At 40.8% G+C, this 27,575-nt stretch overlaps 1 protein-coding gene across 1 annotated transcript in view; it reads right to left on the bottom strand.

Annotated features, from left to right (window-relative positions):
• Positions 1-27,575, bottom strand: part of LOC118818435 (transcription initiation factor TFIID subunit 4-like) — a 157,530-nt gene that overhangs the window by 51,704 nt on the left and 78,251 nt on the right. Inside the window, exon 13 of the mRNA XM_036585696.1 lies at positions 25,446-25,502. Within this exon, the coding sequence (XP_036441589.1) occupies positions 25,446-25,502 (57 nt within the window). The remainder of the gene's footprint in view (positions 1-25,445; positions 25,503-27,575) is intronic.

Here is a 27,575-nt window from a genome sequence, read left to right as displayed (position 1 = left end):
ATGCACTCCCTCCCTCTCTCACTCTGTCTGCTGTCTGTCTGTCTGTCTCGCAGTGTTCACAGTGAGGGGGTGTAAAGCTGTGTGCCCGCCGGTGCAGAGAGAGAGGGCATGTTACAGGAGCGAATGGGGACAATCGATGTGTTCTTTCATCAGAGAGAGAGAGAGAGGGAGAGAAGAGAAGAGAGAGCATGACTTATTCCTCATGACTGCGAGATCCATTTTAATATACACTACTGTGCAAAAGTCAGGGACCACCTTTCAGTGGTTTAATTTCCAGTCAGAACAGCCACTGAGTACAGGATATTTCTATAACATAGAACAGAAAATGACACAAAAGCCTCAACGGCTATACTTAGCACAATTTCTCAGTGTTCAGTGAGTCTCTCTTCACCTTTATTCCAGCTTCCATTCTTTTCAGGAGACTCACTTTCAGTTCCTCAAAGAATCTGCAGACACACCTCCAAAGTTCAGTCTTAGAAGCTGGTTGATCATTTTCTGAAGTAATCAAACACATTCAGTGGTGTTGAGGTCTGGACTCTGGGGTGGTCAGTCCATTGTTCAGCTTCTTTGTTTGATGTGTCCGTCTCCTTTTCTCAGTGAGGTTCTTCTTGATCAGCTACACATCCTTTCAGACCCACAGCGCTGAGTCGTCTTCTCACAGTGGAAGGATGGACAGAAACACCTGTGGATGTTTTCAGATCTGAAGCAGCTTGATTTTCTCCTCTCTCTCAGAGATGAAAGCTTTAAGAGCTGTTTATCTGATGGGGGCAGTTTTGGTGTCTACCAGCTCTTCCAGGTGGTTGTTAGGAGTCAGAACTCCAGTTTTTTCATTTATTTTAGTCTTTCCTCTTCATTATGCAAGTGGACAATCTCATATCTCCTTAAATAAGACATTCTAAAACGTTTGCATGTGGATGAGTGTGTACTTGTGCATGCATTTGTGAGCATTTTTGCTTGTGCGCGTGTGTGTATCCGGACAGCCTGTGGCGCAGCACGGCCTTTAGGCTGTTGCCATTTCACATTTAACACTGAAAGACACTGAGAGGGAAAAATCAAACCTGCTGACATCAGAAACTAACACACAACAGCAGAAAGGCACTAACTTGCCCTACACAGACAATAGGGATTTTGATATTCCTAGGATTTTGTATCTTTATCGACAGCACTGGTGTTGCACAAAACCAGTGTTGCAATGGAATAAACTTCAAAATAGTTTTTTGTTTTTTTTTCATAAAAATTGCTTTTCCTATTAGATGAGTAACATAACACAGGCTTACCTCAGATGAGCTAATGAGCTAAAGCTACAGCAAACCAGTAATACTGGACGCTGATGTTTGGTCGTTTGTCAGAGAAATAGGTTTTAACTGTTTAACACCAGCTTAACCTTTCCAGTAATAAAAGCTGCTGCCTCTGCCTTATAGAGCTCTGTCCATTGTATCCAGGTATTTCTGAAAATGTAAGTTTTTCCCTGCGTTAAGGCCTGCAGTTCACATGTAAACAGCATTTTCATTCACTGAAAACTCAGGTTTTCAAAACTCTGTCCAGGGTGGAGATTTTTCATCATGGCTTTAACTCGCACATGCCTGCTGCTGTTCATTTATAAAGTATGCAGAACTCTATCTGATGACTGGGATTCTGAGTGCACAACAATTCGGGGATGATTTGGGAGTTAATATTATGTTTAATTTTTTAATTTGGCTGCTTCATTATTATCCTTCTGCAGAGGTGTCAGAATGTACTGTGCTCAGTTCTCATAAACTGGGTGTGAGCTCGACTGCAAGTGTGAAAAATACCTCAAAGATTCTAAAGATACATAACTTGACAATTATTAACCAAAGTCAGGTTTGAAATAACTTCACAACTCAAATGGGGCGAAAAGCTAGAAGAACTCAGCTGCTCTGCCTGATCTGGACAGTGTGGACTTTGCAGAGACAGTGGCGTAGCCATGGTAATGTAAACAACACCACAGCAGCAAGTTTTATTTTCTAGCAGGAATCGGACTTTGAATCTGGGTAGAATATCAAATTATGGCGGTCTGATGAACTGCAGGTCACATACTGAATGAATGTGAATATTCACATGAATACACAGTACACTTTGACCTACAGCTTACATACTCAAAAATACAAAGAAAATGTCCACGTTTTACAGATAAAGCCACCAAGCACTAATACATCACCAACAAATGCAACAAAATGGTATACTGATGTGTTGACTGTATGTTGCTGTCATGCACTCTGTATTTTGCACAGTGCACAATGGGCCTTATTCACTCATATCTCCAAATCTTTCTTAAATGTGTTCTTGAGAAAGATCCTAAGAAAAAGTCTACATCAGATTCATGACATGTTCTTAAACCGCAGAACTGTTCCCACCTTTGTGCTCCTGAGTGTGTAGATTCTGTTCTTACCTAATAACAAAACCCAAATAAGAAAACAGTGGTGAATGTCAGAGTCTTTGTAAAAACTGTGTAAGTGGGTTTTAAGAAGACATTTCTTCTTAAGAACGGTTAGTGAATGAGGCCCAATGTTCTTTTTAAGGTCTATGACAACAGATTTTGTGGGGCATTAGCATCCCCTACCAGGCTGACCTGTCCATGAGGCGCTGCTGACGTGAGCGAAGATTGTTTTTGCAAACTACGTTTTTAAAAATATCTGTGTAAATGCTGACAAGGCCTCAATCACGTCTTTAACAATGTGTCCTTGGCAACTCATTCATGTTAAGGCACTCGTTTTGGAGTAACATGATATCCATACTCACAAATACGAGCTAAAGGTCCATGTTTTACAGTTCTGTTGATACATGAAATTAGCATTTCAATGAGTTGTTGGCCTGTATATTATCTTCCCGTGATGAACCGCATTGAATACCTAAGCAATGTATTCAGTATCTGAATACTGGCACTCTGAACAGTTGACTGAGTACTGGAGTACCCGTGCATATTCCTAACGCACAATCCTACACAACTAACTAGCAATGGAGGTTACTTTTCACAGTGTGTGTTGCGCTGGTACAAGTGGATCAGACACAGCAGTGCTGCTGGAGTTTTTAAACACTGTGTCCACTCACTGTCCACTCTATTTGACACTCCTACCTTGTCAGTCCACCTTGTAGATGTAAAGTCAGAGACGATAGCTCATCTGCTGCTGCACAGTTTGTGTTGGTCATCCTCTAGTCCTTCATCAGTGGTCACAGGACGCTGCCCACAGGACGCTGTTGGCTGAATATTTTTGGTTGGTGGACTATTCTCAGTCCAGCAGTGACACTGAGGTGTTTAAAAACTCCAGCAGCACTGCTGTGTCTGATCCACTCAGACCAGCACAACACACACTAACACACCACCACCACGTCAGTATTACTGCAGTGCTGAGAATGATCCACCACCCAAACAGTACCTGCTCTGTGAGGGTCCATGGGGGTCCTGACCACTGAAGAACAGGGTAAAAGGGGGCTAACAAAGTATCAGAGAAACAGATGGACTACAGTCTGTAACTGTAGAACTACAAAGTGCACCTATATAGTAAGTGGAGCTGATAAAATGGACAGTGAGTGTAGAAACAAGGAGGTGCTCATAATGTTACGCCTGATCGGTGTATATCGCTAATCTCTTTCCATTCACATTCTCATACGAAGCAGCTAAAAACTGGGACTGTGCTTCTTCCATAGGCTGTTGGTCCTGTAATGAACATTCCAGTTTTATGGTTTTTGGTACCTGCTCAAGATTGGTACTAACAGTACCTGGTATTTCAGGGTACTATCCTATGTCTTTGGTAACACCTGCAGCTGAAATAACAGTTTAGCAAATTCCTTAGCTGAAGATAAAGTCACCAAGCACCACTACATCACTAAGTGCATCAGAAATGGTATCTTGATGTGCTGAATATAATCCACACTGTATTCAGTGAGAACTGAAGTTCACAGGCATTCATTCCAACTCTGCACACCAACAAACTCACATACTTAAAGCAGTAATCGCTTTAATGGAGGCAACTCAGAATCCACCCTCTACGCTAAGCACAGATTTCAATCAAATGAAACAAACATAAAAGTCCCTTACGCTGAAATGGAAAAATGGCATTTAAAACCCACAAAAACGCACTTGTACAGTCTCTGTCCTTAAGCAGTCTATCCCGGCCCGTCCTCAGTCCCTTTCTAAGGCTCGTATCAGTAGCAGTAATTGCGTTAAGGCCGATCGCAGCCCTCTGGTCTCTGCGGCGCTGACCCTGCGATAACCCCGTTCCACCGAGAGTTCGCCGCCGCCACTCTGCGCAGCCTAACTCACGGCACCGGCCCGCTCGGCTCCGGCTCTGCCGCCCGCCAGTTGGCACCAGACCCGCCGCCCCGGGGCGACTGCCACAGCCGCAGATTTATGCCCACTTGATAAATGCAGACCTCGTAGCGCCATCTGCGATGCCAGCCAAGAGAGCCGAGCGCAATCCGAGACGAATCACCGCCGCCGCCGAAGATATGTACCATTACACGGGCGGGAAGACACAAAATTACAGAGAGGGGAATGGGGGGAGGGGGGTGGGCTGGTGCTAAACTTTCAAATACAAATTGTCCTCAGTGCATCCACAATACCCAAAATATACAGTTTTACTGGTGGAAACGTACAGATTCTAGCTTAATTATACAAAGATTACAGTCATAATTACACCTATTCAAGGTTTCTTATATTTAGAATAACGCAACAAACGGTCCTCGCACTTGGACTGCCTGCAGTTTTTACTGGAACCCCTCAGTACCTGGATGGTTTTATATTTCCAAACAAAACTGGCTATCATGGATTACACTTAGTTTAGTTACCTGTACCTATAACCCTCTGAACCCCTCAATACCTGAATTTTTTCTTTATTTCTAAATAACTTTTATCTGTGCACAACATGAATATTCGTTTTATTCCACAATGCTTCTGTGTGCACAACACAGTCATATGTCACTAGGGACCCCCAGCACCTAAAATCATACGTTGACTTTGATTATTACAACATTATTACAACAATAGGTTCAGTATTTATTTTAAAGCTTTGTTTAAATTGACAGATGTAGCATTACTGAGTCTGGAGAGGTGAGAGGTGATGGACCGGGAGTTGTTCACACCACGTCGTACGTCTTTATGTATTAACGTCACACACACAAGTTCAAAATGAAGGTCTGGCTCGATGTTCAGCTCTCAAATGATCTCAAAATCAACTTATACTGATGAAGATATGATGACAACAGTACATAACAGTAGATATTTCAGTCACATTCTCAGGATACACATCCTAACTGAGTTTTCTTTAAATTGTCTTTCAACGGGATCGTAATCATCAGATTTATCTCGAGGAAGGGGTCCGGAGCACAGCCCACGTTACTAAAGGTTCTTCTGCAAATAAGCATTTCCAACAGATCTCCAAATCCTCAAAAATTAAAGAGTATAGCTTTAAGATAAACAAATAAGAGACACATAATTTAAGCTTAAAATCTGCAACTAAAACTCAATTTACAATTACGCCTATTTTTTCCACTTGAAGATCAATCAAGGCACAAGAGAAAACTTAAGGCCAAATTTTACCTAAGATGTTTTATGGAATGGCATTCAAAGCTCACATAAATCAGTCCTTCAATGCTTCTGCTTACTTTTAAAAGCTGAAAACATTTGCTTTGAACCTTTTCCTGCCAAATATGTATCACTGTTGATTATAGTCGTAATCACAAATTCAGGAATTATTGTTATTTATTTTGATTAACCAGAAATTTAAAAAAGGCTAAACAATAAAAAAGGACTCAACATTAGAGCTACAAAGCAACAGAATGCCTCAAAAATGATAAAATCTCTCTGGAAACAATTATAAAACTTTTAAAAACATTGTAGTACAAATGCATGTTGATGGCTCAGTCCATCAGGTTCTGTTTATTACAGTGAGAGAGAGCAGGTGAAATGAAAATAGGCATTAACATAACGCAAACTGCCAATTCTGTGAGAAGGTATAATTTAATTGATCATTTTTAATTCAGTAATCACAACAGCTCTAATTCAAACGGGTCATTTTACATCTACAGCAGCTCTTTAGATCAAACTTTAAAACGCTTTTAATAGGAAGTTCTCCCACTTCTCCTCAATGAACCACTCTTCTACTTCATCCTGATAACATGATAACCTTTAGTTTCATTTTGTACACATACGATCATCATGTTTGATCAATAGCTTTTGTTTTAGAATGCTGGGAGAAAAAATGACAACAATAACGGATCTTAGCCACCTGCCCTTTGGAAGCACATCAGAGCTGCTGCTAATCTAATTTACAAAAGGTCAAGACCAGGGTGACATTTCTGTGACTTCTGTCACCTCGTGTAGAACTGTGTCGAGCAATATGAAGGGGAGTAAACAGAAACCTGTACAGTGAGATTTCGCTGCAATTGCCTTTGTTTTTGCTTCTGTTTTCCGGTGGATTGTAATTGAAGTACGGGACAATAACAAGTGCAGGACGTGTTGCAGAAGAGGAACAATAAAGAATGAGAGAACGTGAAAGGGCTGTATGGGACATATTATGTGATAAGACATAAAAAGAAATCCAACAAAACAAAACATGCATATTGTCTCGTATGGTATCGTATACACAGAGCTGATTGGTGGGATATAAGCTTCCAGTCCAAAACACTGTTATGTGTCATGAAGCACCCCCAGTACCTAAAAGATGTAGCATTATTGAATCAGGAGAATAAAAACAGACCAAAATACGGTGAGTATGCACCCATATTACGTGATAAGATAATAAAAGAAATCCAACAAAACGCTACATGCATTTCGTTGGTGATGGGTGGGATATTAGCTTCAATTATTTGAGAGCTCCATTAGCCTCGTAGCTCCAGTGCTAAATTACAAAAGCAAATTTGTGGAAAGAGTGGAAATTTGGGTAAATTTGAATTTTTTATTTCTAAATTGGTAACTTTAGAGGAAAGAGGACCTTGAACCGTCTGGAATCAATTGTCATACTAATCATCTTTAGATAGATTTAGATGTTGATGTCTGAACTATAAACAAAAACTATTTTAGATGTTCTTCTGAACACTACAAGAGAAAAACAAAAAATGATAAAATGATAAACAACATAAGACTATTAACTTCATTCGTGATGCAATACATTTCATAACCATCTGCAGCTCTGTTTATCATATTTTTTCCTACAAACTGTGAAGGCAAACAGGATATATATACCATTTTTATAGCAGCAGCTATCCTATACTTTTCAGGATGAATGCACCAATAAATACACTCCAAACTGACTTAAACCTCTTCAAATTAACTTATGTTAAAAGAACGTTCTTGTTTTGTATCGAAAAACTACCGTTTTGGAGATGCATGTTTTTCTGAAGACAGCAACAAATTATTTATTTGTCTGCAACCAACTGAGATTTACTTTATTGAAAACACTAATCCCAAATGTCTGAATGTGATTCCAAACATCTGAATGGTGGGGTACACTCTTAAAAAAAAGAGGGTTCATTAAGCACTCTTTACTAAAGACAATGGTTCTTTATAGAACCATGAACACTCAAAGAACCCTTTGCATGATTTAAGGGTTCTTTGCATCATGAAAAGGTTCTTCAGATTGAAGATGAGATTTCCAAGATTTTTGAAGTTCTTTTTATAGCACCAAAAAGGTTCTTTTATTGTTGACCTCAAAGCTTGACCTCATAATAGAAGAATATTTTGGTGCTGTATAGAATCATATACAACACATTCTCCAATCTTCAATCTGAATGCAAAGAATGCTTTAGCCATACAAATGGTTTTTGAGTGTTCATGGTTCTATATAGAACTATTGTGTTCACTAAATAACCCTTAAAGAACTATCGTTGGGTTCTTGTGTTTCATACAAGTAATTCAGTCATTTCAAATTTGTCTATTCATCATGAAATTTTCACACAATGTATAGAACAACTGGTGTTAAAGGCCGCCGAATAAAAAAAATATATAAAACAAGAAAAATTGAGTTATTAACCTTATTGAACTGAGCACCTTGCGGGGAATTCATTCTGAGAATTTGCCAGTGGCCCCTTAAACCTGTTTAAGTTTTCCACCAGAGGGGTAACAGCCCATGCATAAACACATTAGCATGTAGACTATTTCTGTGTGCAGTGTTTCCTATCACTGCATAAAAGATGCACGAGGCTTTCCTTTCAGAGTGCAGTTCAGATCAGTAAGCGCTAATTACTGATTCGTTTATTAATGGAAAAGAATAGCGTTTTTGCACCTGCCTCAAAGGGTTAATGCAACAGTGAAGACAAGACAGTGAATGGGTTGAGGGTCTGCCTCAGTGTCTTTCAACATATCAAGGGACCAAAAAAAATCTGTCACCAAAACATACCACTCTCACAGTTCACCCCCCCCCCACCCCCCCAATTCCCTCCACTATGATGCAAAGACTCTGTAAGAGCATCTCAAGACCACACGTGTGTGTGCGCAAGTATGCGTGCCCAGGATCACTTCGCATAAAGCCGCACGGGAATAAACTGAGTTCTGTTCGCAAAGCTGGTCAGACATGCCTGTCTCTATCAAGCTACACCTCATAACAAAAAGACCCCCCCCGCTACCTCGAGGCAGCCCTGCGGACCACCATCCGCTTAGAGACAGATGTCTGTGCTTGAGCGGAACATTTGGGGTGGGGTGGGGTGGGTGGGGGGTTGGTTAGTACAGGGTTGCTGTGAAGATGTCATTAGGCAGTAGTGGTGTAAATCTGTGACCTCACCACAATGAAATCCCAACGGGAACAATTCAATAGATAATGTAAATCTCAAATTTCACTACGATTTGATTTGATTAGACTGAGGATTACATAAACAATATACTAAATAAGCAAAGCACTATGTTTTTCTTTTTTATATCTGAGCACATCCATTATAATATGGCTATATAATATACAATAATAATTATTAAAGCTGTTCATTGTTAAGGTCTAAAAAGAATTTGTTACCAGCTATATGAGCTGAAAAAATAAGCTTTATCAGAATATATTCAATACATTCAATAATTCAACTGCATTATTTTCATTGTGTTAAACACAAAAATCACACAGAATGAATATAGTTTCCAATTTGGTGCTTGAAAGTTTGTGAACCCTTTACAGATATGTAATATTGGATCATTTTCCTCAATAAATAAACCAAGACCAAGTCTAATATTTTTCATGCTTCTTTTTATCTACTATTAGGACTGTGAAAATCTGATCAAGTTTTAGGTCAAATTTGTGCATGCATATATATATATATATATATATATATATATATATATATATATATGTATATACTGATAAGGCATAACATTATGACCACCTCCTTGTTTCTACACTCATTGTCCATTTTATCAGCTCCACTTACTATATAGGTGCACTTTGTAGTTCTACACTTACAGACTGTAGTCCATCTGTTTCTCTGATACTTTGTTAGCCCCCTTTTACCCTGTTCTTCAGTGGTCAGGACCCCCATGGACCCTCACAGAGCAGGTACTATTTGGGTGGTGGATCATTCTCAGCACTGCAGTGACACTGACGTCGTGGTGGTGTGTTAGTGTGTGTTGTGCTGGTACGAGTGGATCAGACACAGCAGTGCTGCTGGAGTTTTTAAACACCTCAGTGTCACTGCTGGACTGAGTATAGTCCACCAACCAAAAATATCCAGCCAACGGCGTCCTGTGGGCAGCGTCCTGTGACCACCGACGAAGGACTAGAGGATGACCAACACAAACTGTGCAGCAGCAGATGAGCTATCGTCTCTGACTTTACATCTACAAGGTGGACTGACAAGGTAGGAGTGTCTAATAGAGTGGACAGTGAGTGGACATAGTGTTTAAAAACTCCAGAAGCACTGCTGTGTCTGATCCACTCAGACCAGCAAAACACACACTAACACACCACCACGACGTCAGTGTCACTGCAGTGCTGAGAATGATCCACCACCCAAATAGTACCTGCTCTGTGAGGGTCCATGGGGGTCCTGACCACTGAAGAACAGGGTAAAAGGGGGCTAACAAAGTATCAGAGAAACAGATGGACTACAGTCTGTAACTGTAGAACTACAAAGTGCACCTATATAGTAAGTGGAGCTGATAAAATGGACAATGAGTGTAGAAACAAGGAGGTGCTCATAATATCATGCCTGGTCGGTGTACACAGTCAGTGACTGCAGCCTCTCACTCTCATTTATACAGCTTGTGGATTCTCGTTACAGTGGGATATCTTGAATGGAACTTGCCGTTGCTTTTATTTACTGATTACTTGTTTATCCAAAGTTCTCCTTCAAACTCTGTCCAGTGTTGTCTGCTGAAGGTGGTGCACCCTTTAAAAAGTATTTGCTGTATTTGAACAGGAGGGCTACGACCACAGATTCTATCACAGCAACATACAGTGCACCACAGCTGGACTTCAGCTCGCAGACGGTTTGGAGCAGGGCGTCCAAAGTCTGGCCCATGGAGAGATTTTATTGACCCCTCCCTTCTGTTTAAGGTTGTGTTATAAGTGACCCGTCAGTCACTACGTAGCAGTTTTTCCTTTCACCTGAAGGTGGCAGCAGTACAGCTAAATTACAGCGTAAAGTATCACACTGTGGTAAACTTCGCTAAAGTTTAAGAACCGTTCTCCACTGATTAGACAGCAGCAGCTTTACTGAATGATGTTTATTTGAGACTACAACTATAAAGCACAATAACACAGAACTGGGGATTTGGGCAAAATGGAAATTTGAATACTTTTTCCATCGCGAGCCAAAGCAAATGTGAGAGCCTCATATGTCAAAAGACTGTAATGAATTCAAAATCAATAGATGTTACAATAAATATCCAGGAGAGGGCAGAGAAACTAAAGTAAATGAAGCTAAGCGAGTCTCAGAGCGCCAGATTCTTATCAGAGCTGATTCAGTAGTTAATATTAACTGTAAATATTAACCGCTTAGGGTCAAACAAAAAATTGGCTATTCATGCTCTTTATTCTGCTCTTCTTATTTAGTAGTGATCTCTAAATGTTGTCTGGTTTAGTTTGTCTAACAAACTATATATTTTAACAAGTAAACAGGAACATTCTTAATACCTTAGACGTGTTTTATTGCTCCTCTTAAACAATTTATTTGTCATAAGCGCTTACTGATCCAAACTGCTCTGACCAAACTAACAATAAAAGAAGACTTGTGCATCTTTTATACAGTGATAGGAAACACAGTAGCACACAGAAAGCTCCGAATCTACCCGCTAATATTTTTATTTTGTGAATAATATTTCGGTCCTTGGGTATTTTGACATGATATGATTTGGCCCTCTTTAAAAAAAACTGGTTTGGAGGGTCAAGCGAAGAAAATGTGGTAACCTTGTTCTAAACGTAGTGGTGATAATCACTGTTATTGGGTCAAATATTGCAAAAATCATACATTTATCCCTAATGCATTTTTACATCCGTAGTAGGTTACAATAGTTCAGTAGTTCAATACCAGGCCATACAAACCACACAGGTCTGGCAGGAGTCAAGCCCCGCCCCCCCCTTATTCCAAATATATTCAACCAAACATATTTGGTGACTGAAGTTTGCATCTTTAGTCTGCACTGAAGTTACGAAGCAAATGCAAGTAGACAAAAGTAAACATTTCAGGCTTCAAGGCTTCTGATTTTAGCTATGCAATATGCTTTTGTCTGTGTTTATAGATAACAGTGTGTCATACTGCATTATAAACCACATAAACAAGTCTACTAGAAACTACTTAACCAACACAACACAGTTTGAGGCAAGCATGTGATGCATTTAGCACAATGCTAACTGGTGGGGTATAAGCTTCCATTACTTGTTAGCTACATTAGCCCTGTAGCTCCAGTGCAAAACTAAAAAAGGGAAATTTCAGACAAAACATGTCAAGTCCCCCAAAAAATGTAGCTTTTTTATAATAAATTGAAAAAAAATTCAACATTAAACAATTCACTGACAGGCAGTTGAGGCTATTGCAAGACACCCAACTCAAAAATATATCCAACATGTCTACATAACAAGTAAGAATATCGAGTTGGACCAAACTTACAAACAAAGATGATGATTTTGGACGTTTATTGACGAAACACATGCGAAACTCTACACAGGGAATCACCGAACAAAGATAAACTTCGGCTGGAGAACCAGATGCAATGTGGTTCATCCGCTATGTCAATAAGACAGTAAACCACGTCACCTACAAACTCAGCTATGTGACCTCAAATGAACACTGACCGCTTGGTTCAGACGCCTCAACCTCAAAGCAAAGAAACCCTGACTCGGACCCTTGTAGCTGGACCTGAAATGAACCCTTCCTATGAAAAGAAGACTCTGTGGCTTTGTAGAGTTTGGTCCTGCGGTTCAGGTCCCGCAGTTCAGGCCAGCACCCAATTACCTACGATCCCTCGCAGCTTTCCTTTGAGCTGAGACCATTACGGCCCCCCATTCATATTCATACGAATACTATATGCAGAAATTAGACGTACAAAACCGCACGGACGCCACGCGACCTTGTTTAACGCCCTTCTTTAATTATCTAAATGAATAAGGCCTCCGCAGTGAAAACACTGGAAGAGTGTTAGCTTTAGAGGAAATTGTGTTTTAAAAGAAAAGAGAAGGGAATCTCATAAGCATATTCAGTTGGAGCTCCATCAGGGGCGCTCCTGAGAAAAAGGAGTCGATCATTAAAAATGATGCTTATCTAAGGAGAAAATTTCCATCCTTTTGCTTTTGTTTCACACCGTTCTGCCGTGCTTGGGCAAGCACTCTTCTCCCTTTCTCTCTCGCTCTCCTTTTCTGTCCTCCAGAAGTCAAAAAACGTCACCTGCTATTGATCAGGCCTAATTTGCATCTGAGGAAGAGGGAAAAAAAAAGATGTGAACTTGCACGGTAAGAGAACGACGGCGATGATTTATTCATTTGCAAATCAAAAACGAGGGGAAAAAGGTAGATGAGAGGGAAAATCTTCAGAGAGAGACAGAGAGGGAGAGACTCTAGGCAAGGCAGATAGGGCTCTTTCTCTCTCGCTCGCTCGCTTACTCTCCTCCTTTCTCTCGTTGCCTCGCTCGCTCCCTCTCACTCTCTGCACCCTCAGGCCGGTGATGTGCAAGTCCCTCTAATTAACAAGGTGAATCATACCGCCGCTCTCTAATTAGCCAACATGACAATCTAATGGAAACATGCGGGCAAAGCTGGCACACTTGGAGCCACCTCACAAAAGCCTCGCTTTCTTTCTTTCTCTCGCTCATTCTCTCTTTCTCTGCTCATCCCCCCCCCCACCACCCCATGGCAAATGACACTCCCATGGAGAAAAGGAGCGAAAACAAGCAAAGAACGAGCGAAAAAGGAGTAAACGTTGCGTCTGGAGTGAAACGCTGCGGTTTAGAGGCCAGGTGGAGGAGGTCAAGAACAAGTCAGGACTTTTCTCAAACATTTGCAAATCAACAAAGAAGCTGCCCCAGAGTCCTGACCTCAGCATCACTGAGCCTGTTTGATTACTTCGGAAAATGATCAACCAACTTCTAAGGCTGAACTTTGGAGGTGTGAAAAATATCTGTGCAGATTTAATTTACAATTGAAAGCAAGTTTCTGGAAAAGAGTAGAAGTTATAATAAAGAATAAAGGCAGAGAGTGGACACACAAAATACATATGGAAACGCCAAAGGGTCAATGATTTGGATGTTTTTTTATTGTGTTTCTATGATAATAAGAGTTATTTTCATTTGTTTTCTCAAGATCTTGAGTTATTTATATGACTATCACACAACAAATGTTTTCTTGAGATTTTTTAAGCTACAATCGCAACGTAATGAATGCTATCGTGAACAATGTCCGTTATTTCGTGATAATAATAATAAAAATATTACTCGATCAGCGCCTTTCAAAACACCCAAGGACATTGTACAATAAGGATAACAAAAAAATAACATGTACAAACATGCAAAAACAAAAAAAATCACAATTCTGGTTCACCCAAAAAGCCGGCTGGAAAGGTGATAATGATGTAAATATCTTGAGGAAGCAACATCAGTTTTGCGGTGAAATTGACATCAATATCTCAAGATCTCAAAAAACTTGCATCTACAGCCCTTTAGGGTTTCCGTGAAATATGGAAAAAAACATATTCTATATTTATTTGTTGTGGCTTCTGTGCAATTTTGGATGGATATATATTTTTCTGCTTTTTCCTGAAAAAATAAAAGCTTATTGGGTGTTTTGACTGGAAATTAAATGAATAAAAAAGCGATCTCTGACTTTTGCACAGTACTGTATTGGTGAATAGGTGATCGGGGTGGGCGATACAGTAGAAATAATAAGAATATACAAAAAAGTAATAGTGCCACATTTTTAAAAAACGCTACCAAAACTATGAGAACAATAATTTTTATTATTTATCTGCGTATTTACTCCCCAACCCCACAGCAAATGACATTCTCTAGGACAAAGGGAGCAAAAACAAGCAAAAAGCAAGTAAAAGAGCAGCAAACGTAGTGACTGGAGTCAAACGCTGAAGTTTAAAGGCCAGGTAGAGAAGGTCAAGAACGAGTGGAAACTGACCAGCCAGGACTTTTCTGGTTCTTCTCTTTCAATTTTTTTTTTCCTCCAGAGTGTAATTGAAATGTGTCCTCTTCCACCCCCGTATCTTCCTCTCTCTCTCCCTTTCTCTCTCTCTCTCTCTCTGCCATGAGCGTAACTCCTCGTACCCAATTCCCCTGATGCCAGCGTCCCAAGGAGTGCGGCTGCTGCACACAAAGAGAAAGGGCCTCCTACAGGCTCTAATAAACACACGGGCCTTTCGCTGGAGAGACTCTTCGCCATCTCGCTCGCAGGCAAAAAAAAAAAAATCTTCTTTCTTGTTGTTCTCCCTCTCATTATGGTACTTTGTAATATTCGAAAACACACAGGAACACCAAAGGTATTTTTAAAAGCTCAGTTCCCTTTCTTTCTTTCTTTCTTTCTCTCCCTCTCGTTCACGACATGACTCCGGGATAAGTAAGGAAAGAAACTACCGACAACAAAGTGGCCAAACAAAGAGAAAATGAAATCCCACAACACTCTGAATGGGCTATTTAAGCCTGTGCGATTATTCTGGTCTAATCCTACACAACGTTTGATGAAACAATAAAATTAACTCTGGTGAATCAAAAGATATAAGATAACCCACTTGTATAAGAAAGGAGAAAGTCGAAGAAAAATAACCGGAGTTCAAAAAATTATTAAAAGCTACTCCTAATGTGACTCCTAACAACCACCCGGAAGACCTGGTAGACTCCAAAACTGCCCCCATCAGATAAACAGCACTTAAAGCTTTCATCTCTGAGAGAGAGGAGAAAATCAAGCTGCTTCAGATCTGAAAACATCCACAGGTGTTTCTGTCCATCCTTCCACTGTGAGAAGACGACTCAGCGCTGTGGGTCTGAAAGGATGTGTAGCTGTGAAGAAGAACCTCACTGAGAAAAGGAGACGGACACATCAAACACAGAAGCTGAACGATGGACTGACCACCCCAGAGTCCAGACCTCAACACCACTGAATGTGTTTGATTACTTCAGAAAATGATCAACCAGCTTCTAAGACTGAACTTTGGAGGTGAGTCTGCAGATTCTTTGAGGAGCTGAAAGTGAGTCTCCTGAAAAGAATGGAAGTTGTAATAAAGGCGAGGTGCGGACATGCAATGGATGTAAAACTCGAACAGATGTTTGTTAAAATGTCTCTGTTGAAGATGTTAAGGCAGAAACAGCACACCTACAAATTTACCACACACCACTTAGTCACTGTAGCTAAGAGAAAAAAGAAATGCTTTGTAGTAACACTTTACACAACTTTTCACAGAGAATATAAGGAGACACTGTGGCACATCTTTAGGGCCTGATCTCGCAAAGGAAGAAGAATGGTGTTCATCTAAAGAAGATTTGGCTTTGGCCAGTGATGGCATTCTAGACAAGCCCTCCACACCTCCAGACATCCAGTGAGTTTCAGATAGATGGTATCTCTACACTGGCCATTTTATCAGCAGCACCTACCATTTACGTACACTTTGTACAACCCCATTTCCAAAAAAGTTGGTACTCTATGCAAAATGTAAACAAAAACAAAATGCAATGATGTGCAAATCATTTAAACCCTATATCTCATTGAAAATAGTACAATGACAACATATCAGAAGTTAAAACTGAGAAATTTGATTGTTTTTTGAAAAATAAACGCCCATTTTGAATTTGATGCCAACAACACATTCCAACACAGTTGGGACAGGGGGCAACAAAAGGCTGGTAAAGTTGTGTAATGCTGATAAAAACACCTGGTAGTTGATTGGCAACAGATCAGTAACTGATCGGGTATAAAAAAGCATCTCAGAGAGGCGGAGTCTTTCAGAGGTAAAGATGAGGAGGGGTTCACCACTCTGTGAAAGACTGCACCATCAAATAGTGCAACAATTCTAGAAAAACCTTTATCAACGTAAAACAGCAAAGAACTTGAGGATTTCATCATCTACAATACATAATATCATTAAAAGATTCAGAGAATTTGGAGTATGCAAGGGCGAGGCCAATACTGGTTTGCCGTGATCTTTGGGCCTTCAGGTGACACTGCATTAAAAACAGACATGATTTTCTAGTGGAAATCACTGCATGGGCTCAGAAACACTTCTGAAAACAACAGTCTGTAAAAACAGTTTATCACTGCATCCACAAATGCAAGTTAAAACTCTAACATGCAGAGAAGAAACTGTACTTAAACAGGATCCAGAAATGCTGCCACCTTCTCTGGGCCCAAGCTCACTTAAAATGTCTTGAGGCGAAGTGGGAAAGCGTCCTTTAAAAGTACGTCTATTTTCCTTTAAAAATATGGTTTTTATTTATATTCTGCACAGCATCCCAACTTTTTTGGAAATGGGGATCTGAATGGATCTCAGCATTAACCAATAAAAACTGAGAGTGCACAGACATGGAAAAAATACTTCCCCATTTCTTTCCCCCAATTATTCCATAACAATTTACATATTAGTCATCAGCATAAGATACTGAGTCCTTTTCATAATCATGAGGATTTTAAAACTGTATCCAAGGCTTTAGAGAGAAATGATAACAAATGTTTTTTGAGCACCACTCAGAAATTTAAAACACAGTCCAATAACATTAAAAAATATCTTAAAAAGACCCTTCGTTTTCTATATTACATTTACTCTGAGGACAGTCAGTCTTGGCATAATCAATACAAACAGGCCTCCTTTCCACACAGGCCAAGAAATGGTTCATATTTTCCTAAGTTGCTCAGAGCTAAGAGCCAGGCTCCTCTGGCATTGCATGATCTGTTACTATATCCAGCCAGGCTGTGTGCATCTTTATCTAATTGGAAGCATACAAGGTTGAGCAGAGAGCAGGGGCAAAACGCAGGGAAGCATAGTTCAAGACATTTCATGCAATTCTGGCGTGCAAACGAGGCAGAGAGAGAGACAGGGAGAGAGAGAGAGAGAGAGAGAGAGAGAGAAACAGAAGAGACAGAGAGAGAGAGAGAGACTCAAATGGCCTGAGGTGGAAAAATATTTGAGGAAAATTATTCTAACAAAAAGTTGAGAGATTCCCATTGGACAGCTCTCAGTTTCACATGAGTGTGGAAACCACTCAGAGCGAAAAAGTGGAGCATCGCTACAAGGACATAGAGCTGCCCTGGGGGGCCTGGATGGAGATGGATAGATAGATCGACTCAGAGGGAGAGAGAGAGAGAGAGATGATCCTGAAGTTCAGGGGTCAGTTAAATTGGGCCTCTGTACTTACATGCCTCTACATTTATATCAATCTAATCAATGTCTACCGATATTCTAACTTCCATTAAACTAAATTTATGACTGCTCAGCACAACTCGATGTTTTTTCAACCTAAAGCTGAACTATTTTTGTTAAAACTGAAAGAAGTAGCATTACTAGGTCAGGAGAAATTAGAAGATGGTAAAATACAGTGAGTGTGTGCTGCTGCGATTCACTCTGTAAAGCCTGAAATAATCATTTAAAACTCAGAGGCGTCGGTTCGGAGTATTTCGGACTACACTGTGTGTCTTTACATTTTAGCGTTGCATACACAGGCTCAAAAAGAAGGTCCAGCTCGATGTTTAGGTCTCTAATGCAAAATCAACATTAAACTGAAGAAGATATGATGACAACAGTAGATAATTCACACTCACATCCCAAGAAGACACGTCCTTCACCAAGTTTTGACTGAGTTCTTTTTTGAATTCTAATTCAATGCGCTGGCAATCATTGGATTCATCCTCTCGGGGAAGGGGTCCGAATTAAAATCCATGTTACAAAATTATCTACTATTGTCAATTACAAATTCCCACAAGACAGATCTTTAAAAATGCATTATGTGCATACATTACATTAAAACATCCATTATGTGTTAGCTACGTTAGCCTCGTAGCTCCAGCGCAAACCAAAAAAAGCAAACTTGCAGCCATCCGTGGCCGAGAGTCCAGGAGAGCACAACTGGCCTCGTTCTCTGGGTGGGTAGCATGGCCCTGCCTATCCCCCCCATCACTCAGCGCGACGCTAGTCAGCGCAGACGTCTGTCAGCTGACGTAATAGAACTGGCAGTTGGCGCTTTCCTCTAAGCGCATTCGGCTGTCCAATGACTTTGCGTGAGCGGCAGTTCGAAAAGACGTGGTGGCGCTTCTGTGCTAGCCTCGCTTCCTAGTGCTGGTGGTATCGTGTGACTGGGGGAGTCCTAACTAGTGAGTGGAATTGGATATGACTAAATTGGGGATAAAATTCAAGGAAAAATCCAAACATGTCTTGGCTGATGGGATAAGAGAAAGAGACCATGTGCAAAAAGCAATCTAGCTAATTTCCTCCTGCAGTCCCAGGGCAGGTAAACTTGATTAAAACAAAAGACGTAACAGGTACGATACGACTTATAAAGACAAGACACAGTAAAATCTCAACTGTAATCAAATCCATGACTCTAAACTTGTAGCCACATCTATTGAGGTTTGGCTGCACTCCTCTAAAGTTTGAGAGGCTTTCGCGCTGGGCTAGGCTAACTTTGGCCGCGATACTAAGGCCAGTAGCCGGAGAGCACCTGGAGGGTATTGGGTTAAAAGGTGGCCGATGACCCAGGTGGTCAGGACAGAGGCTACTCTCCTCTCTCTCGTCCTGTAGCCTGCAGACCGGGCCAGTCATGATGAATCTGTGGCCTCAGAGAGTCGGCGCATTCTGACACGGTGATATATCTGCCAGGGCACACGGTGCTCTCTCTCTCTGTCTCTCTCTGCCCATCTCTCTTTTCCTCTCGCTTGTTTTTGTGTTCCACCTCTCTTTTGTGTGCCCTCTCTCTCTCTCCCATCTCTCCAGCTTATTTTTGTTTATTTATTTATTTTTACTTTATTACTCTCTTTCTCTCCTGCATATTCACTCTCATTCTTCACTTTCCTCTCTCTTTTGCCCCACCACTTTCTCTCTGTTTATCTGATTGGAGGGGTCTGATGATTAGGGTGGGGGCCATGTTGCTGTATCCTCTCTCTCTCTCTCTCTCTCTCTCTCTCTCTGTCACTATGTTTTGGCCATTGATTTTCACTGAGGGCATTTTAAAAATAGTCCCTCTGACCGTTGGGCCCTGCTGTAGATGGTGGAAAGAAGAATTGAATGTTGTTGAAGGGCAGAAAGAGATGAATGAGAACAGAGAAGCCCCGATATCACAAAGCCTTACGCCCCCCAACAAACAAGCTATGCCACATTCACCCTTTCATATTTGTACCAATATACTGTCTAAGTATTGGCCTTCTCATTGGGAGGTTGCAAGTTTGGTGCCTGGTGATGCCACAGCCATCTGTGACCTGGGAGTCCTTGCCTGTAGAGTGGGATGCTCTGGAGCAGCCACACATGAGCCTAAGGTCACCATGCACAATGATAAGCGTGGGCTAGAAGGTGGGCCCAGAACTGGACTGTGGAGCAGTGGATCTGCCTTCTCTAAAGTGATGAAGCTCCATATAATTCCTTTGGGATAAGCTGGAGCTGCTTTTCCGTTCCAGAACTGATCGTTCAGCATCAGCGCCTGACCTCACTAATGCCCTTGTGGCTGAGTGCAATCAAATTCTCACAGCAATGTTCCAACATGTAGTTTAAAGTCTTCTTAGAAGAGTAGAGGCTGTTAGTGCAGAAAGGGAGGCTAAGGCCCAATCTCATTTCATCCCTTGATACTACCACTAAGTACTACCCCTCTGTTTTGCGTGTCTGCGCCTAGGTGTAGGGTGTCCGGATTTTTGTTGAGATAGAAGGGTAGGGCGAAGTGTTAGGGCTACATGGCGCCCCAAATGGGAAATGTGATGGGGCCAAACTCCCTTTTAACACCCTTAATTTCAGAAGAAACGTTGGCTGAGCAGGCCTCTACAAACCTCTGGATCAAGATGAACCACCATCAAGCATGTGTACCTGGACACTCACCTTGAGGTGATGGAGTCACCTGTTCCTTACACTGCCTTAATACTTTACTCTCAAACCCGACACCCACGTCTCCAAACACACATGGCGTCCCGCCTGTTTGAGTCTGTCTGAGTGGTTTTGGGTAATAAAGCTCACTCTCTCGCTCCGTCTCTCTCAAAACCTCGCCACCGTCTCCCCCTCCTCCCCCCCAACACATCCTCTTCTAGTAGAGTGAAGCCAGCGGCCGTCAGCCTCATTAATCCTGATGAAAATTTGGGCAGATGTGCGAGGGCTCGTCCACGACACAAACAGCAGCTCTGTCCCCTCCAGCCAATCAGGTGATGAAAACCAGAAACGAAGAGCACGGAGAGAAACGACCGCCATTACACTCCGAGAGAGAGAGAGAGAGAAAGAAAGAGAGAGAGAGAAAGAGAGAGAAAGACCATTCCTGGTCGTTAGGAACATTAAATAAAAGTGCAATTTCAGCAAGACCTTTTTAAAATTCAGATTGAAAATGAGTGCGAGTGTGTTTGCAGCAGTGGAAGATGAGTACGAGTCTCTGTGTGGAGTCCATCTAGCCACAATGGAGAATATTAGAGAGCATATGGAGTTAATCTAAGCTTCCACAGAAGACAAGCGTAAGTATGTAGCGTATGCTAAAATGCCATGTTCACCCTATTTGTAGCGCACATCTTCTAAGCGTGGTCCTTATGGTCGGGAGATTGTGAGTTCAATCTCCATCGATGCCACAGCCATCTGTGGCTGGGAGTTCAACAAAGCATAACTGGTCTCACTCTCTCTGGGTGGGCAGGATGGACCTCGTTCCCCACCATCACTCAGCACGGGCATCTGTTAGCTGACGTAACAGAACCAGCAGTTAGTGTTCTCCTCCAAGCATGCTGAGCTGTCCAATGACGCAGCGTTAGCTGTTAATATTCGGTGGCGCTTCACGTGTCTCAGAGGAAGCAACCGGTAGCCATCACACTCCCAGCTTGGAAGCATTGTGTAATAGGGGTTGCACAGACTAGTCGACCTTACTGCTCAGCAATAACGCTTCAAGTTGATGTCAGCTAGTCGCTGATCACGATTATGGCATTAACAACATGAATCAATTTATTTATATTTTCAAATAAAACAAAGTTATTTTAACAATTACACCTTCTTCAGTCATCAATTTAGCAATATTGGTTTTAAATCAATTATCTAGAATTCCAAGCACCACAGAAGAGCTCGTCCCCACAGTCATGTGAGAAGGCTGAGGCCATATTTTGAAGAAAAAAACTATTTTTTCTGCAATTTTAACTACAATAATCTATACATGACTATGGAATATATAAATTAAACGACATAAAGAAAACAAATGCCAAATAAATATTATAAAATATATAATGAGATTTGTGGTCCCCAGGAGTCGTCTCACTGGTGTTACCGTGTAACAAAAAATCTCTTATTTTGAAATAAAAATCACACTGATGACATCACTTGACTTCATTTTACCTGTTTTCTGAAGATCTATGAAAAAAGCACATGGTGAGTCCACTGTGTCTCTCAGTTATCAGAGATTTTCTCATTTATCTCATGATTTCATATGAAGCTTTTAGCTGAAGTCACTGGTGTGATAAATATAATACAAATGGATTAAATTATATATTTTAGTGGATATTCCATGATTGACAACATGTGGTTTGATGCTCTGTAGCAGCCGTTTTGTAAAATGCATTGTTCATTAAAAATGTCTCTGGTGTTCCCTTTATTATGTGCAACACCAGTGAGGATCGGTAACACCAGTGACTTCTATGGAGAGACAGAAAAGTGCACGTTTCTGTAGAATGACCCATCTCTGGGATCCTGAAGGCTAGCAATACGATCCATTGTTGGAAAGGGCACGTCACTCTTCTAACCTGTGGAGTTTGGCTTTGTTCTAACATATCTCCACCATTCTACGTCACTTCAAAGATTAGATTTTGAATGTTATTATCTGACTATAAAAGGTCATGTGTCATTGGAAACGGGGCATAACGGCAAGTTATCTTGTAAAGTTTGAAGTCGGTTACTCTTATTTTCGGCAAGTTACGGTGCTCTAAATTTCTCTGGCTCTTTGGATGTCCACTAGGAGCGAGCTCCCTGACAAGGCCACCTAGGGTGCGTCGAAGTCAGATACAAAGTTGCAAGATTCTGGGGTCCGTATCGCCAGTTCCTTGAAGGCTAGCAGTGCAATCCACAGCTCGTTTGAAAGGGCACATCACAGATTCTTCAGAGACGGACATTTAAAGTCACTTGTTGCGAAGCATTCCCTCCTCCTGTGGTTTTATTCATGACGTCATCAGCGATTAGACGACATCAACTCGACTTTCATCACATAACTTTCGACTGAAGTCAGAAGAAACGTTGGCTGAGCAGGCCTCTACAAACCTCTGGATCAAGATGAACCACCATCAAGCATGTGTACCCCGACACTCACCTTGAGGTGATGGAGTCACCTGTTCCTTACACTGCCTTAATACTTTACTCTCAAACCCGACACCCACGTCTCCAAACACACATGGCGTCCCGCCTGTTTGAGTCTGTCTGAGTGGTTTTGGGTAATAAAGCTCACTCTCTCGCTCTGTCTCTCTCAAAACCTCGCCACCGTCTCCCCCCCCCCACTAAATCAAGAAGAAACACTGAGTAAAAACCTCCCAAAATACAAAGAAATAGAAACTGTTTGCGACATATGAAGAAACAGTGAAATCGATACGTTTTTCTTAGTTTTGCACTTGATTTATCAGGCTAATGTAGCTAAGATGTAACGTGTGGCAAAGATGAGCATGAGTATGTGTAAACTAGGACTGCAATCATATTTTTATGATTATCACAATATGATGTCTGAACAGCTCATACGACCTCAAACGCTTAGCACCAGAGTGACATAATCAGACTGGCAGGAAGGCAGCATTAGAAGCACAATTAGTGCTTCCCAGTGCTGGGTTTGAACTCTGCTCTCCAGCAAGACTTAACCATCTGGCTACACAGCCAAGTACAAAACACATAGCTTAAAAACTGCTCTACCCTGAACTACTAGCTTGTAAAAATGCAACAGGTATATAGTGTCAAATGTGTGAAACAGTAATGGCTATCGTCACAACAAACCTGCATCACTATAAGGACTTTTTTAAGAAATTAAATATAAATGTGCCTGTTGTTGTTGCCCAGCACTGTTGTTGCAGACTCCTTTGGGTGAAAGCTCATCTGAGATGGACTGACACAAAGTCGAAACATGCTGTGGTCTGACGAGCCCTTTTTTCAAATTATTTTTGGATATAATGGACATTGTGTTCACTGGTCCAAACTATTCCACTTTCATTTCAACAATTACTGAATGTTGGTAAAAAGAAGGTTATGTAACATGCTCCTGTCCCAGTTTTTGGAACATACTGCAGGCATCAAATTAAGAATAAGAGTTTACATACAAAAAAACATAAAGCTAATTAGTTGAAACATTAAATATTGTGTCTTTGTGTTCTTTTCAATTGAATACAGGTCAAAAGAACTTGCAAATTATTGCTGTAATTTCTGTATTACATTTTTCCTGCTGCCCCAAGTTCTTGGGAATTGGCATTAATTTGTGTAATTAATCATTAATCGCGATGTGAATCACGCCTGTCTTATTTGCTGTAATCTGAACATGAAGAAAGAAAAAAACAGTGCATTTTATATCTATTATAGCTTGTATAATCTCCACCACTGCCAATACAACACAACCCTCTAGACTAGCTGTATATGAGCCTAAGGTCACTATGTTCAATGCCAAGTGTTGGCTAGAGGGATACAAAGATGAACTGCATTCTCTGGAGTGATGGAGCTCCATCTAATACCTTTGGGATGAGTTGGAGTGATCCAGAACTGACAACATCACATCAGCAATGCTCTTGTGGCTGAATGCTATCAAATCCTCACCAACATCTAGTGTAAAGCCTTCCAGAAGAGGCTGTTACTGCAGCAAAGGGGGACAAATGCTTTATTATGCAAATGCTTTAAAAGTCATTCATTTCAGAAGAATGAGCAGCTGTCTATAAATGTTTAAACATACAGTGTATATGTACGGTATATATAAGAGATATGTATTGATATACTACTAAATCCCAGGAATATCATGTCACTGTCTCGTTGGACCTTTAAAGAAGAAAGAAGAAACGTTCTTAACCTTAATATATGTTATTTTAACAAGTCATATTGGACCATTTCTATTGGTCTGTTCCTCATGAAATGTTCACACAATGCAAAACTGCAGCTGCCATTGACAAATGATTTAAAAAAAATAATAAAAATGAAAAAAAACAGATATTTTGGTGTGACAGCGATGATATGTTTCTTCAAAAACAACAAACAGTGCAGCAATAAAGAACACAAAAGGGTAGAGATGTGCCAGCACATTGTGTGTACTCTCTTTTGCCTAAAACTAGAAAAATAATAAGTAGGCCTGTTGGTCCGCAGCACGTCACCAGATCCACTGGGAACGGCAGAACTTTTTTAATTGGCTGTATAAAAACAATAGAAAAAAAAAGAAAACAGAAAACCTATAAGTAAGCAGATTTGAGTCGTATTCTGGATCTCTCCTCTAATGGCGTTCTTCGCTGGAACGTAAGGGCACATATAATTGCCAGCCTAAAAGATGCTGGGGACGCTTTGTGATGCAAATAGGATTGTCAAATTATCTGGCGAAAGGAAAAAGATTCGAACTGCACCTTCAATCAGCGCCCCAATTTAACTCTTTAGACCCTGCAATTAATAATAAGCCTGGCTCGCTCAAATTTTGAGCAGGCAAAGTGGTGGAGAAAAAGACAGAGGGGGAGAGAGAGAGAGAGAGAGAGAGAGAGAGAGAGAGAGACAGAGAGAGACAGAGATAGACCAATTCATGAACATCAATCAGTGAAAATAATTCCTCCAACTTTTTTTTTAAAGAGTCAGACTTTAAATGGCATTACATATGTAGCGCTGCATGAAAAATTAATCTGGCGAAGCCTTGAAATGTCAGGGGTAATGATCGGCAGTGCTCTCACCTCTTTTGCCTTCTGCTTCAAACGAGCCTGCTCTGGGTCCTCCTGCCTCGAGCGGCTCTGTGAGAGAGAGAGAGAGAGAGAGAGAGAGAGGAAGAGAGAGAGAGGAGAAAAAAGAGAGAAAGGAAAAAATGAGAAAGGGAAATATAGAGAAAGAGAAAAAAGGAAGAGTTCATATACATATATATACATATAGGGAGAGAGAGAGAGAGAGAGAGAGAGAGAAACGACAGAACAGAAAGAAGAAAAAGACAGAAGAAAAAAGAGAGAATACAGAGAAAAAAATTAAGAAAAAGAGAGAGAAAAAGAAGGAAAAGACCAGGATAGACAGTAGATGAAAAAGAGACAGTGAAAGAAAAAAAGCAAGAGAATATATATATATATAGGAGAGATACATAAAGAGAGGAACGTCAGGACAGAAGGAAGAACAACAGAAGAGAAACAGAAAGACAAAAAGAGGAAGAGAAAGAAAGAGAGAAAAGGAATGAGAGAGAGACAGAAAGAGAAAAGAGAGTAAGAAACAGTGAAGTGAGGAAAAGAGTAAGAAAAAGAAAAAATAATATATATACATATAAGGATGTGAGTGAGAGAGAGTGAGAGAAACGAAAGACAGAAGAACGAGATAAAGAAAGACAAAAAAGGGAAGAGAAAGAGAGAGAGAAGAGAAATGAAAGAGAGGAAGACAAAATAGAGAGAATGAGAAAAGAGAATGAGAACCAGTGAGAGAAAGAGAGAGAGGGAGAAAAGGAAAGAGAGAGGTTAACAGCTGTGTTAGTGCTCCATCCTCTGTAGAGGTGTGTACTAAAATAGAGCTGAATGGGGCCACAGACGAGGAGTCAAGGACAGTGTGTGTGTGAGTGTGTGTGTGTGTGTGTGTGTGTGTGTGTGTGGTGTGTGTGTGTGTGTGTGTGTGTGTGTGTGTGTGATTGCAGGGCCGCCGGCGGTGGCCTCCAACCTCGCTCCGAATTCGCCCGTAACTACACCGCAGAGGGCTGATTCTAATCAAAAGATGATATTAAGAATTCTGTGGCGCACACAGAGGTCCAAAACAGTCCCCCCTCCCACCCCCACACGCCCCCAACACCCACACGGTCAGACTCTTTGTTCTGAGTGGTCTCCCTGTCCTTTCTACCAAGCGCAGAACTCTGGAGTTCCTGCTGCTGTATGTGTGAAGCAGAGCAGCGCAGCTGGAGCTGGATTAGTTTATCTGGAAAGTATTAACACTGATCCATCCAAACTCCACAAACACATTCTTTCATAGAAACGGTTGCCAGGTTGGACAAGCTTTACACAGCACTGGCAAAAATCTCATTCGACCTAATGAGAAACTGTGGCACACAACTTTTTGTCAAAATACCCAAATTTAAAGTATCATTTTTTTATTGTATTTTTTATTACTTTTTATTTTGTAAAAGGTCACACTGTTGAGTACAGAAGCCCAAAATGGTCATGGATTCACTTCATTTTTCCTCTGTTTTTCTATGATAACAAGTCATTTTTATTTGTTTTCTCGCAATCTTATGATATTTGTGCCATTATTTCTCTGGATCTCAAGTCATTTAAATCATTATCACAACAAAACAGACATTGGTTTATCAAGACAGTGTTCACTCTATCATGTTAATGGCATAAATATCTCAAGATCTGAAGAAAACAGCATTCGTTGTTTCATGATAATAATATATATAACTCTAAACATCAAGAAAGAGGCAAATTCATCAATGTTTCCGACTTGCTTAGTTTCAAATAGCTACAACATAGTCCAGTTTATAGCTTTAATCCGGCCTGAAATGTTGGTCCGAACCCAAATACAGCCCAAGAACTTGCTATCCGAGTCTGACCTGAACCACAGCAGCAAGTTTTGAGTCTGAAACTGACCTATGAGTCCAACAAAAGTTTTTGTGCTATCCTCACGATGTGCAGTGCTAATACAGCGAGATGTGCCCCTTCTGTTTAATCCAAAAACTCTATTTCTTTACAGGTGACATCACATCACTGTTGTTGGCAGAAAACCTCATATCTCCAAAATGGTAACTTTAATGTAAGTCCATGGAACAAGACTTTTTTCCCCAAGTCATTTTGGGTCGTTTCTTTCGGTCTACTTATCATGAAATTTACACACAATATAAAGGG

This window comes from Colossoma macropomum, unplaced genomic scaffold, assembly GCF_904425465.1.
Source record: "Colossoma macropomum unplaced genomic scaffold, Colossoma_macropomum, whole genome shotgun sequence".
Lineage (NCBI taxonomy): Eukaryota > Metazoa > Chordata > Actinopteri > Characiformes > Serrasalmidae > Colossoma > Colossoma macropomum.
Note: the sequence above shows the minus strand (reverse complement) of the source record. Positions and strands in the feature narration are given on the sequence as shown.